This window comes from Equus przewalskii, chromosome 1, assembly GCF_037783145.1.
Source record: "Equus przewalskii isolate Varuska chromosome 1, EquPr2, whole genome shotgun sequence".
NCBI classification, from domain to species: domain Eukaryota; kingdom Metazoa; phylum Chordata; class Mammalia; order Perissodactyla; family Equidae; genus Equus; species Equus przewalskii.
Window position 1 is genome coordinate 158,090,052 of NC_091831.1, and position 13,656 is coordinate 158,103,707.

General features: G+C 41.3%; 2 protein-coding genes across 4 annotated transcripts in view; both read left to right on the forward strand.

The window, feature by feature from the left end:
- The window catches only part of LOC139084567 (X-linked retinitis pigmentosa GTPase regulator-interacting protein 1-like), a 40,540-nt gene extending 40,237 nt beyond the window's left edge, over positions 1 to 303 (forward strand). The window contains exon 10 of the mRNA XM_070627665.1: positions 226 to 303. Within this exon, the coding sequence (XP_070483766.1) occupies positions 226 to 303 (78 nt within the window). The remainder of the gene's footprint in view (positions 1 to 225) is intronic.
- Positions 304 to 2,336: 2,033 nt separating this feature from the next.
- LOC103556625 (RPGR interacting protein 1) overlaps positions 2,337 to 13,656 on the forward strand; it is a 38,133-nt gene continuing 26,813 nt past the window's right edge. The window contains exons 1-10 of one of the 3 annotated variants that reach the window (XM_070585926.1): positions 2,397 to 2,838; positions 4,567 to 4,727; positions 5,194 to 5,337; positions 5,802 to 5,952; positions 7,959 to 8,411; positions 8,574 to 8,725; positions 9,177 to 9,519; positions 10,807 to 10,985; positions 11,289 to 11,489; positions 12,036 to 12,174. In XM_070585926.1, coding sequence (XP_070442027.1) covers positions 2,574 to 2,838; positions 4,567 to 4,727; positions 5,194 to 5,337; positions 5,802 to 5,952; positions 7,959 to 8,411; positions 8,574 to 8,725; positions 9,177 to 9,519; positions 10,807 to 10,985; positions 11,289 to 11,489; positions 12,036 to 12,174 — 2,188 coding nt within the window. In that variant the 5' untranslated portion in view covers positions 2,397 to 2,573. Of the gene's footprint in view, positions 2,839 to 4,566; positions 4,728 to 5,193; positions 5,338 to 5,801; positions 5,953 to 7,958; positions 8,412 to 8,573; positions 8,726 to 9,176; positions 9,520 to 10,806; positions 10,986 to 11,288; positions 11,490 to 12,035; positions 12,175 to 13,656 lie in introns of all 3 variants that reach the window. The other 2 variants (XM_070585905.1, XM_070585916.1) reach the window with 2 other exon arrangements.

A 13,656-nucleotide genomic window follows, 5' to 3' on the forward strand; every position in this document is an offset into this window, starting at 1 on the left:
ACATCATGAAAATTTACTTCAGAGAATCCTCATTAATTCCAATAAATGTTTCCATGACATCTTCAATTGGTTCAGGTCTTTCTATTTGGATAGCTCCTCATAGGCATGGGAGAGGAGCATAGAAAACCTCCCACCCAGGACCCATCCTGCAATGGAAAAGGGAAAACTTGTGCAAGGCAATAGATTTTTAAAATTTTATCTCAGGCAGTCTACTGTCATTCTTAGTTTCAGGAGAGAATTGAAGATTTGGAAAAAGAACGACAGTTGCTGAATGACAATTATGACACACTGTTAGAAAAGTGAGTACCAAGGTTGGGTCCCAGAGATTGTTTGTTATAAAAGACAATTATAGAAAAGTGCCTTCTGGGCTGGCTCCGTGGCCACGTGGTTAAGTTCGTGTGCTCTGCTTCAGTGGCCCAGGGTTTCACTGGTTCGGATCCTAGGCGTGGACATGGCACTGCTCATCAAGCCATGCTGAGGTGGCGTCCCACATACCACAACTAGAAGGACTCACAACTAAAAAATATACAACTATGTACTGGGGAGCTTGGGGAGAAAAAGCAGGGAAAAAAAAGAAGATTGGTAACAGTTGTTAGCTCAGGTGCCAATCTTTAAAAAAAAAAAAAAGAAAAGTGCCTTCCAAATTTTAAAAATAATACCAAGTGTTGATAAGGATATGGGGAAACTGTACTCAATACTGTTAATCGGAATATAACTTGACAGTCTTTTTGGGAGAGAACTTGACACTATCTATCAAAATGTTAAACATGGATATCTTTTGTGCCAGCAATTCTATTTTTTGGAATCAAAACTGAAGACATCCTCTTATGTATGTGCAAAAGATATCTCTATAATAAGAATGTTAATTACCACATTGTTAGTAATATTAAAAAAATTGGAAACCATCCAAACTTCCTTTGATAAGGGATTGACTAAATAAATCATGTTGCATCCCCACAATGAAATACTATGAAGCTGTTAAAAATCAGGTAGACCTATATGCCTAAGATATATTGTTAAAAGAAAAATCAAGTTGCAAAAGAATATGTTAACTCTGACTTAATTTATGTCATGAGTGTGTATATCCACAAACTTTTGTGTGTGTGTGTGTGTGAAGAAGATTGGCCCTGAGCAAACATCTGTTGCCAATCTTCCTCTTTTTGCTTGAGGAAGATTGTTGCTGAGTTAACATCTGCGCCAATCTTCCTCTAAATTTTGTGGGATGCTGCCACAGTGTGGCTTGATGAGTGGTGCTAGGTCTGCACCTGGGATCCGAACCTACAAACCCTGGGTGCTGAAGCGGAGCTCACAAACTTAACCACTGTGCTACCGGGTCTGCCCCTCCAAAATTTTTTTTTTTTTTTTTTTTTTAAATTTTTTTTTTTTTTATTTTTAAGGATTTTATTTTTATTTTTTCCTTTTTCTCCCTAAAGCCCCCGGTACACAGTTGTACATTCTTCGTTGTGGGTCCTTCTAGTTGTGGCATGTGGGATGCTGCCTCAGCGTGGTTTGATGAGCAGTGCCATGTCCGCGCCCAGGATTCGAACCAGCGAAACACTGGGCCGCCTACAGCGGAGTGCGCGAACTTAACCACTCGACCACGGGGCCAGCCCCCCTCCACAAACTTTTAATGAGATGAAAGGATTGGAGTAGGGCAAAGAGACACCTTCGTTTTTATCCTATATACTTCTACATGATTTTAATTTTTCACAAAAAGCATACATTCATGTATTAATTTTGGAATTAAAAATATTTGGAAGTTTAAAAAAATTAAATGTGCCTTCTGATTCAGTTAAAGGCAGCAGGGGGTAGATTGGGGAGGTTGTATGGGAGTATCTTGGGAACAACTGATGCTTTTCAACTCAGTGAAATGAAGTAGTATGGGGATTATCCACTTTGAAGACCCCCTGTGACAAACATTACTATTGGCCTCTTCCCTTCATCACTCAGAACATTATCTTCTTGGATCATCACATAATGTATGGCCAGGAAATGCCCATAAATCTTAATACTAGCTTAGACAAGTTGTTTTTAGACCACAATTATTAAAATGATAAATAACAGAAAGACATAAGCAGAAAATAATTGTTCGATTATCAATGTCACTTCACTTGTATAAATAATCAAGAACCGGCCATGTGTGTTTTACACTCAAGATGGGTCTACCCTGACAGCTAGATACAATGGTGTGCAGGGTATGGTTATTGAAAACTTTAGTTCCTGTCCTTCAATGTAGTAAGTTGTAATCTAGTTCAAAGGCAAGCATTCTCTAAACTAGCCATTGGTGAAAGTAGATAAAGGAATGGAGTAAGGGAAAGAGGAACATTTTGTTCCTCATTTCTAGTCCAGCAGACCTCAAAATGTTTTGGTACATAGTTCCCTGCCTAAAGAAAGCCATCACACTGAAGAAGTTCCTTGGGAAATAGATACAACTTGGGTTATTTTGCTCAATGGGATGTTTGAGACCTAAACAGAAGTGATACTAACGAATTCCTTGATAGGACCCAAAAGTTCCAAGGCAGTTGGTAAATGACAGTTACAGATAAAGCAGGGCAGAAAAAACATGTAGGGGAATGAATGAGCAACTAGGCCTAGGAGATGCTGAAATGTGTAATAACGACATCATATCACACACCTTTGAGCATCCATCTGACAACTCTCCCCTCCCTCCTTACTTGCTTCCCATTTTCAGCATGCTGGACAGCAGTAACCAGCCTCACTGGAGCAGTGAGCTCGTAGGAGAACAGCTACAGCAGAAAGTCTCTCAGTTGCAGGATCAGCTGGATGCTGAGCTGGAGGAGAAGAGAGAAGTCTTACTTCAGCTGTCCAGAGAGAAAGGTAGGTCGGGCCTTGAAGAGCTCTCTCAGATGAGGCATCCTCTACATCTGGTTTGGGAGAAGGGAACTGGGCCAGCATTTCTCCAATCCCCTCACTTGATCCTGTTTTTGTAGGGGTCATGGATAAGTAGAATAAGAAACTGAGCAATCAGATCAGATTTACAGTCAAAAAAGCATAACACCTACCTCATGTGTATACTTTTTCCTCTGTAATGACTGTCCATTTGAGAGGATACCAATTCTTAATTTATTTTTTTATTTCTTTAATTTTTTTTAAGATTTAAAAAATTTTTTTTTCCTTTTTCTCCCCAAAGCCCTCCAGTACATCGTTGTATATTCTTTGGTGTGGGTCCTTCTAGTTGTGGCATGTGGGACGCCGCCTCAGCGTGGTTTGATGAGCAGTGCCATGTCCGCTCCCAGGATTCAAACCAATGAAACACTGGGCTGCCTGCAGCGGAGCGCACGAACTTAACCACTCGGCCACAGGGCCAGCCCCTTATTTCTTTAATTTTTAAATTTTTTTCTTCTTTCCAAAGCCCCCCCCAGTACATAGTTGTATATTCTAGTTATAGGTCCTTCTAGTTCTGCTATGTGGGATGCCGCCTCAGCATGGCTTGACAAGTGGTGCTAGGTCTGCACCCAGAATCCGAACTGGTGAAACCCTGGGCTGCCAAAGCCGAGCGCGTGAACTTAACCACTCGGCCACGGGGCCCCTATTATGTTTTTAAACTTTCACTTTATTTTTGAAAGTGTTGAAAATGAATTTCTCTGCCTTATCTTATCAATCGTTTTAGAGAGGATTTGGAGCCTTTTTTTTAGCAGTTGATACCTGAAATTGAGAAGCAAATTACTCCTCTTGGTTACCACTACCATTTTCCCCTGTCCTCACTCTTAGATCACAATAGATAGTTATTCTGAAGATTTTGAAATACTGTCAAAGAGACCTTTGTCTCACTTTTTCTTGCTAGCTTGGACCTTGATATTTAGTCTTCTCAAACTTATATTTCATCAAATTCTGGTATATTCACATAGGAGAGTAAAGGAAAAGAAATATTACATCAAGAAAAATAGAGGCAGGAACCCTAAAAGGATAAAGCTTAGGAGCCCATGCTAAGGATCTTGCAGTATGTATGAAGTACAAGTGAAATCTGGTAAAGACTTCAAGGTAATCTGATCTAACCCCCTCTCGAATGCAGATAATGAAGTGATCACACTAAACAGTGATCCCCTTCCTTCCCTGAAACACACACACGGACACTCATACACACACATACACATGCATGCACACATACACCCACGTGGAAATGCCCAAGTGCCCATCTTCCCTCCCTCCAGGTTAGGGTGGGTGTGGAGGCAGGTGCCACAGAGAGCCAATAGCGTAGAAGTCAGAATGGAGTTGGGGAGATACTGGTTTGGATGGTGCTGTCAAAAAGTTTAGGCTGTCCCAGTTAGTCAGCTGGCGCTGTTTGTTGTTGTTGTTGTTCTCTCTTCCTCTCTAGAATTCTGCAGGTGTTTTTTGTTTTGTTTTTGGAGTCCACATGTCAACTCAGTTTGCTGAGTCAGTAAGCTATAGCTCCTTTGTAGAAATAAGAAAGAATTGCTTCTCTAAGGGCAAATTTATAAAATGAATTAAACATTAGTGGGAAAATTTAATTCACACTTGGTCCAACTTTAACCATGGTTACTGATAACTACTGAGTTTTAAGCTTCTGAATTATTTTTTCCCCAGCTCAAAACAACGATCTGAAGCTTGAAGTTGCAAACCTGCTTCAGAAGCATAAACAGGAAATAGAGATCCTCCAAAATAAAGACACCATTTCCCAGTCTCCTGACAGGCAATCGGAACCAGCCACTCACCTGGCTCTGTTCCAAGAGACCACTCAGATAGAGGTAAAAGCATCTGTAATCCAGCAAGTCCCCTCTACAGAAGGATCTCTGGCAGACATCCCTAGGAAAGATGAAAGGATTAGGAAACTAACTGAATGATATTTTGTCCTGATTGAGGACAATATTTGGAAGGAGATGGGAAGGCTGAGAGCAGTGATAGCTTCATGAGCTCCACACATTTTTTCCACCCTTTACAGCTCATGAAATTTAGAATCTTTTTCAGATGAGGACTTGACGTGATCTGCTGAAGAGCCAACACCCATGAGAAGCTGAATAACTTCCTCACTGCTGCTACTAAACAGGAGGAACTAGGGGAGAGAGAACTTGTGAAGTGACACAAGTCCTCTTGGACGTTTTGGAGTAGATTCTCCTGCTGGTATTTTACTATTACCAACTGCTGTAGGGAGAATAGTTATTACTGTACCTATCATATTTATACTCCCTTTTGCCACTGCTTTTCTCTCTATAGCCCTGTGAACCAAAAAACCAAGAAGAAAGCAAACTGTCTCAGATGTTAAGTGAGTTGCAAGTGTTGCATGCAGAGACCACACTGGAACTAGAAAAGACCAGAGACATGCTTATTCTACAGCGCAAAATCAACGTGTGTTATCAGGTGCAAGAAAAGATGGTACAGAAAGGGGATAGATACATGGGCCCACGGGAACCACTTGAAAGGCTGGGAATGAAGCAAGACCTGAGTTTCTAGGGCTGATGTAAGGTGTTATGTCGTCCTGTGCAAACACAGAATGTGCTGTCCCTTGAAGAACTTGAGGACTCACACATGCCCATGGCACCTTGGTAATAGAAGCCAGTGAAGGGGCCAGCTAATGAAAATGGCAGGTGTGAAGCTTCTGGGTTCCAATTTTGCCAGTCCCAGGAAAATACTAATCTGTGGTGCTCATAGCACAACTGGTCCTGGAGGGGTCTGGAAGGAACCCAAAACTTTTTCTAGTGGATCAGTCTGCCCTGCTAAAGAGATAGTGGAGTCTCCATTACCCAGCAAGTGCTACCTTTTAATCTGGACTCTTTGGTTCTGGGCCACTGGGATAGAAAATTTCAAACATTATTTTGTTTCAGGAGGAACTGGAGGCAGTGGTGATAAAAGCCAATAATGAAAATAAAGATCACAAAGAAAAACTAGAGAGGTTGAATCAACTCCTAGACCTCAAGAACAGACGTATCAATCAGCTGGAAGGTATTTTAAGAAGCCATGGCCTTCCAATATCCGGCAAGTTTTAGTGCTTTGTTCTCCCCATCCTGGGACCCGCTGCACAGCCAATGCCTATGCTCCCCTCTGTATACCTGTATGGAAGATGCGTCTTGTGTCCTCAGCGTATAATTTATCCCTCTTGTTCTTTATCCTGTCATCTTTGTTGTTTTTATATGTGGTTAGCAGCTTTTCCTCCATCATGTCAGTATCTTTCTCTGATTTCTCTGGAGAGTTTCAACAGGGCCCAGCAATTGCTGAATCTGTTTTGAGAATGAGAGCGTATCACCATTGGCACTCATGGTGACATAATACTCCCTTTCTCAAGGTTGTTTCCTCAACCCAGGCCTATATGACAGTTTTAGTTAGATAACAGAGCTTCATCACTCAACTCTCATCATCCTTTTCTGTAATTTCTCTCTAAAAGTCTCTAAATTCTTTGTTGCAGTTTGATGATGTCTACATAACAGGGCAGCTGGCTGAACACAGGCACATTTCGTAATGTGGTACTTCCTGTATTTAGTACAGTCACTGCTGACCAGGATCTGGTCTCAGCCTTGCATGTCAAGGAAATTGGCTTTGTTATTATACCCAGTGGTGAGAGACCTGACTCACACTAACAAAATTCACCAAGGACTGATATTTAAACCAGAATGTTCATTTGTTATTTTATGACAGTGGCTGTTCCCTGCCATGAGACTATTTGGAGCCACTGTTCAGGGCAACTGTCTCTCTGGAAAGCAGAATCAGTAAGCAGTTTCTTAGTGAGCATGGAGTTAAAATAAAGGGAAATGGATCATTCTGGGGCATGATTTATTCATGCCAGGGTGAGTCAGTTAAAGGTCACTGCCATATAACAGAGGAAAACCCCCTTGGATTGAAATTCTCACCTCTTTCAGATTCAGGGTCTTTCTCCTAGGACAGTGCAGGATAAAGACCCTCACCTACTTCTGAAGATGCATTTGCTTTAACTAATAGCACTTTCGTTACTGATAAGGCTAAAGAGTTCATACATTTACCAGTTATTTGTATTTTTCTTTTGAGAATTGCCTATTTCTGTCCTTTACTCTTTTCTCAACAGTATATTGATTTATAGAAGTACTTTATATGCTAAGAATAACCTTGTGTCATGTAATGCAAAATTTTAAATGTATTTTATTTTGTTATATTAATCATATCAATTAAGAAACCATTAGTCAATCTTTGGACAGATTTTGGACAGGAAGATATTCTGATGTATCCAAATATTTTTATTCTACTCCCTTAACTCTTAAAATAGGACCTTCACCATCAACACACTATGGCAACTCAAATACTCCTTGATTTGAAGCAGACTATATCAGAGTTTCTGATTGGTTGGACATGGGAGGTAATGCACTGATTTAGTAGACTGTCTTACATATCTTTGCATCTCATTGCCAGTATTTTCAACCTCTTTCCAGTAAGTGTCCTCCTCCATTTTCTACTTATTACTCTTTGACTTACAGTAGATTTTTTGCCTCCTTTGATGAAACCAAATTCTTAACAGACTGAAGATTCTTGTGACTGATCTGGCCAGAGAAGGGAAACCCTTTCTTGGTGGGGCCTGACGTAATGTAATAGACACTGTGACTATAACTTGCTATTTTCTCCATGGCCAATATCTCAAACTTTTGGAAATATTCACACTTTATGTTTCTAGTGCTTCTCTAAAGGAATTACCAATTAATTCATAGGACCTTGCCGTAAGCCAAAACAAAGTCACCTGTAGATGAAATTGTGCCTCCCGTGTTTTCCTGAGCTCAGTATTTGCTTTCCAATCGCTCATTTTATGCCTCATCTCTAAAGCAGGCATTGAATTACATGGCCATCAGAATTCATGGCTTCTGATTGTCATTCTACTGCTTTTCCTTTTGAATCACTTGTTCTTGAAATAATCCAACTTGGACTTCCACCATTGTTTTTATTCTCCTTCTGTCCACCTTCCTTTACCCTAAGAAAGAGCTCCCTACCCTTTAATGGATAGGCAGTTTTCCTTTCCCCTCTAGAACAGTTCAAAGATGTGGCTTATGGCACCCGACAGTTGTCATTATGTCTGGATACACTGCCAGCCCATGGAGATGAGGATAAAGTGAACATTTCTCTACTGCATCAGAGTGAGAATCTTTTTGAACTGCACATCCACCAGGCCTTCCTGACATCTGCCGCCCTGGCTCAGGCTGGAGACACCAAACCCACCACTTTTTGCACCTATTCCTTCTATGATTTTGAAACCCACTGTACCCCACTAGCTGTGGGGCCACAGCCCCTCTATGACTTTACCTCCCAGTATGTGGTGGAGACAGATTCCCTTTTCATGCACTACCTTCAAGGGGCTTCAGCTCGGCTTGATCTACACCAGGCTATAGCCAGTGAGCACTACACCCTTGCAGCCGGATGGATTTGCTTTGACAGGGTGCTGGCGACTGTGGAGAAAGTCCATGGCTCTGCCACACTTACTGGTAAGTGCTGTCGGCTCCCCACAGCTCCCAGGACTAATGCGGCATTTCCCAAAGTCTGTAGTTGCTCTTCTGGTGGCTTCCCATTTTCTTCCTCAGCCTTTAGTCTTGATCCTCACCACACCATCTGTATCCTCCCTGCTTTTCGTACTTTCTGCTACCCAGGAGCTGGTGGAGAAGACTTCGGGGTGCTAGAGTACTGGATGAAGCTGCGCTTCCCCATAAGATCCACCCTACAGGCATGCACTAAGCGAAGGAAAGCCCAGGCCTACCTCTCAGCCAATGTGCTTGGAGCCTGGGAGGCCCAGGAGGGTGAGGTGAGAAAAAGGCTGTGCCTGTGCATCTCAGAGTAGCCTCAGCCAAGCAGCTCATGAGAACAGCTCAGTCTTCCACTCTCAATGAGTATTTGCTGAATGTGAATGGAAGAGAAAAACTATCACATCACAACTAGTCCAGGTTCTTTCCTTGGTCAAGCTTGAGTTTGAAATGAAATCATGTCCTTGGAGCTAGCTACCTCTTCCTGCTGTGAACAAAATAGCTTCTCTGTTCCATTCTCTAAGATAAGGCCTGAGTGCCAATGTCTCCTTCTGATAACTATCTGCCAGAGCCAGTGTGCAGGCAGGTGAAAGTCCTTAGGTTTCTCTGTGCCCTAGTCAGGATTCAACAGTTCATAGGTCATAGCTCTTCTTCATTAAGGGTGCTGGGCTCCACTTACAGCAACTCTCTCAGGCTGCCCTTTTCCTCAGTCCAAGACCAACATCTTTCCAGTTTAGATCAAAGACTTGGAAGCATCAGAATGAGCTGCGAGTGGAAATCATCAGGTGCCGTGGTCTCCGGAGTCGATGGCTGGGAACCCAACCCAGTCCATATGCCATGTACCGCTTCTTCACCTTTTCTGACCATGACACTGCCATCATTCCAGCCAGTAACGATCCCTACTTTAGAGACCAGGCTCGATTCCCAGTTCTTATGACCTCTGACCTGGATCAATATCTGAGGTGGGAGGCCCTATCTGTGTACGTTTTTGATGATGAAGACCCAGAGCCTGGCTCATACCTTGGCCAAGTCCAAGTGCCCTTGCTTCCTCTTGCGCAAAACAAGTCCATTAAAGGTGGGACTTCAGGTTATTACATCTTTATGCTCTCTGCCCAGTGTTGTCTCCCTGTCCTAATTCTACTTTTCTTGCTTACTTGCTTGGAACAGTCTCTCTTAAAACCTGCTGAAAGAATTTTAGAACATCATCAAGAGAGACAGAGCAGAAGACTTAGAGCCTCACTAATCATATGGAAACATTGGCTTCTTCTACTTCTTTTCAGCAACAAAAGCAAGATTCACAAGTGGGTAGAGCCACTAACCTGAGGTCCATACCTCAATCTCTGAAGAAACATTTTCCAGTTTGGTAGTGCTTCCTGGTATTTGTCTTTACTTAAGGCCTACTGTTTCTTAGCACATGACTAGACATCAGAGTATAAGCTGCGTTCCTAACGCTTCCCCAGAGTTCTCTCATTTCTTTTAGACAGTAGACACAAGTTAGAGAGACTTCCATGCTACACCATGACAAAGGTACATTTCTTGGTTGTTTTTTTCCCCCCAGTATGGAGCTGAACTCCCTACTACCTCACCTGACTTTCATTCCCAGGTTTGTGAGGTGCACCCAGGAAGGATCAACTCTCTGAGTGCAGTCCTGGGAGGGTGAGGCAGGGATATCTGTGCTGTCGCTAGGAGCTGTGGATGGGTACAGCCAGTAGCAACCATGTTTAACAAGTTTCTGGATGTTCCAGGGAGTGTGTGAGGCCTTCCTCCTCTCTATACCACAAGCGGTAAAAAAAAAAAGCTGACACTTCTGCTCACAACTCATCCTTTGCCAAGAGGAGAGGCAATGTGAGCCATCTGTTAAATTAATTAATCAGTGTTACAAATCAGAAGTCTAGCATTTGGGAAAAGCCATTTTGCTTAAGTTTTCTTGGCTTTTGTTATTTTAGAAGTAGGGATCACTTGAGTGTAGATAATGCTTTTCTTGGCATGCCCGAGGCATAGCGACTATTTGGTAATAGTAATAATAATGTGATCTTGTGTATTGGCTGGGTGACTGATGACAAGCAAGCTATACCTCTCCATACATCTTTTGACTATCCCTTCCTGAAACCTGGAGATACCCATGTTCCCCTGTAAATATTCTGAGTGTTAGAAGTAAATATTCTAAGTGAATATAAATATTCACTGCTATTTTATGTTAGTTTATGTTAGGGTATTATCGTCATGATTATTTAATGGATGTTAATTACAAACAAAATGTGGTGAAATTCAAAACGGGGGAGGAGAATAGATAAGGTGCTGATAAATGCTCACTTGCCTGTTTCATGTGACCAGGGCTTATTAATGTCTGTGTGTCTCTCAGGTGATTTTAATCTCACTGACCCTGCGGGGAAACCCAATGGATCTGTGGAGTTGCAACTAGATTGGAAGTCTTCCTACCTACCCCCGGAGAGCTTCCTGAAACCAGAAGGTCAGACTGAGGAGAACCACACCAAGGACAGTGTAGAGATCTCACCTGAAGAGGCTCCCTTTCCTCCCCAGGTAACAGATTTCCACCAATGCTGTGGTGCAGATTTGAAGAAGATAGTATTAAAATTTGAGTAAAAGAAATTCCTTCTTTGAATGTCATGTGTTCTGACAAATTAATCTGCATCCCTCATAATGCCATGAGGCTATTGATGGAGCAAAATCCTGGGTTTTATTGTGGGGAGGAGAGAGAGACGGCATGTCTCAGCTCTCTGGCAGGAGAGAAATGAAGTCTAACGCTAGCTCACAAATCCCTCTCTGAGCATCAAGACAGTTAAGCTATCAATTTGTAAGGCTGTCTGTGATCCTTCTATTTAGGACCAGAGGGCATCTGCTGAGATTCCCATTGAAGCTGGCCAGTATCAAGCTAGGAGAAAATCTCAGGTGGGAGAAAGGAAGGAAACGGAACACCAGGTCACAAGCTACTCAAGAAGGAAACATGGCAAAAGAACAGGTATCCAAGGGAAGAACAGAATGGAGTATCTTAGTCGTAACATCTTAAATGGAAATACACTGCAGGTAAGGCCTTAGAGACTCTGAAGAACTGAAGTATGGGTTGTAGTGTCCCCAAGTAGATTATGCTCATAGACAGAAGCAGAAGCAGACTCACAAGATAAGCAATAATCATGGCTTTTTGTGGCCAGCCTATGTTTCCACAAACACAAGTAGTTTAATAAACCTCTGGACTGTTCACTTCATTTCAATGTAATTTAATTCAACAGATTATCAACTCTGCAATTTATGCTTCAAACTTTAGTACCACAGTCCTAACCAGTCCACTTCATGGTAATCAAAATAAATTAAACAAGTATTAATTGAACATCTACTGTATGCTGGATACTGCCTTTTTTTCACAGGGAACTGGATTAAAGTTACTATGTAGCACCTAAAATTTAAAAAAATACATATGAGATTGTAAATGTATATGATTATACAATTGTATATTACATTATTATTTTATCACTTATATTGTATTAACTGTATACTTAATAATATATAATTATTAATTTTATCAAATTATTATAATTATGCGATATACTTATATTCGTTGTCCTTATTCTGAAGCAAGTGAACTACACTGAATGGAAGTTCTCAGGGCTTAAGATCTCCATAGATGATGGTTTAAAAAATCAGCAAAAGGAAGAGGAAATGACATCATCTGATTCAGGACTGATGCAGAAGGAAGCCCTACATCCTGTAAATGGTATTGTCTTTTTAAAATCTAATTTTCCCATTTAATCATCGAATTATTTTATCAAGCCAGTTATTTACTTTCTTCCTTCACCTGACATTGCTAAACTTTTCATGGAAAATTAGTCCTAAAGACCTTAGGTTCAGTTTTATGTTAAAAGTGTGCTGGTTAGGCCAACCAAGGCTAGAACCCTCCAAGACAGTAGCTTTCTGTGTATTTGAAGCTCACTAGCTAGCTGGCCATTTTAGTTACCTAGCAAGCATAAATTTGTAACCATGAATTATGGTTACAAAGAAATTGGAGGAGAAGTATGATTGGCTCATTTGTGATGTTAATCCAGATTTCTTTTAAATTAAGGCAAGGCTTTCATTTTACAATGAAAAGCAGACACGATTTCAATTTGTAGTGATGGCAAACTAGGTAATTCAGACCAACCCTCCTGTTGATGACAACTGAAAAGCTAAAGTTAATATATATGCATTTTTTAAAGCTTAATGTTTCTTAAAAGCACTGAAGAGCCACTAAGAGAGGAAGGAATTACCTAGCCGAGATCAGAGAGATGAATGGGGCTCAGAGAGATGAGCCGGAACTGCTTCAGCCCTGGGACCTTGATGGTCTGGAGGAAGCGGTGGAGAGAGAGAGCCATGCTTTTCCTGGGCTTTCGGGGTGGGGAACTGGTATGCAGCCTGAATCTGAATCTGAATCTGAATCTGCAGTGTGCCCAGTGTAGGCAGGTGTCTGCCTAGGGCAGAATTTCCCACGTTAGTCTGGTACCCTGAAGGCAGCCCCATCATGAGCCTCTTGTGCTCTGAGAGGCAGAACTGTGCTTTGGTCACTTAGGGAGAGGGAGGGACAAGGGCTGATTGGATACCCGCCAGGACTCCCGATATTGTCAGATGTAACCTGCATAACAACTGTGTTTACTAGGTTCATGGAGATAAAGGCTGAACTTTAAAATTTCAGCAAGGAACTGGAGCTATGAAAATTGGTATTGTAAGTTTTAAAACACATTTTGTTTTAAAATAATTTCAAACTTACGTAAGAGCCACATGAATAAGACAAAAAAAGTGCACATAAACTCTTCACGCAAACTCATCAACTTTTAACATTTTTCCGCTTTTTGCTTTATTACTTTTTTCTGAAGCATTTGAGAATAAGTTGCAAATATCATGCCCCCTTACTGCTGTATATTTCAGTAAGAAAAAGGAAATTATATAATCACAGTACAATTATCAAGTTTGCAAACTTAACATGAATACATTAATATATAATGTCCAGTCCATTTTCAGAATTTGCCAATTGTCCTAATAATGTCCACCATAGCAGGCTTTTCCCCCCTTATCTAATCCAGGATCGTACGTTGCATTTAGTCGTGTCTCTTTAGTTTTTTAAAATCTGGAACAGTTCCTCATCTTTTCTCTGTCTTTCATGATCTTGACATTTTTGAAGAGTGTAGGTTAGCTGTTCAGTAGAGTGTTGCTCAATTTGGATTTG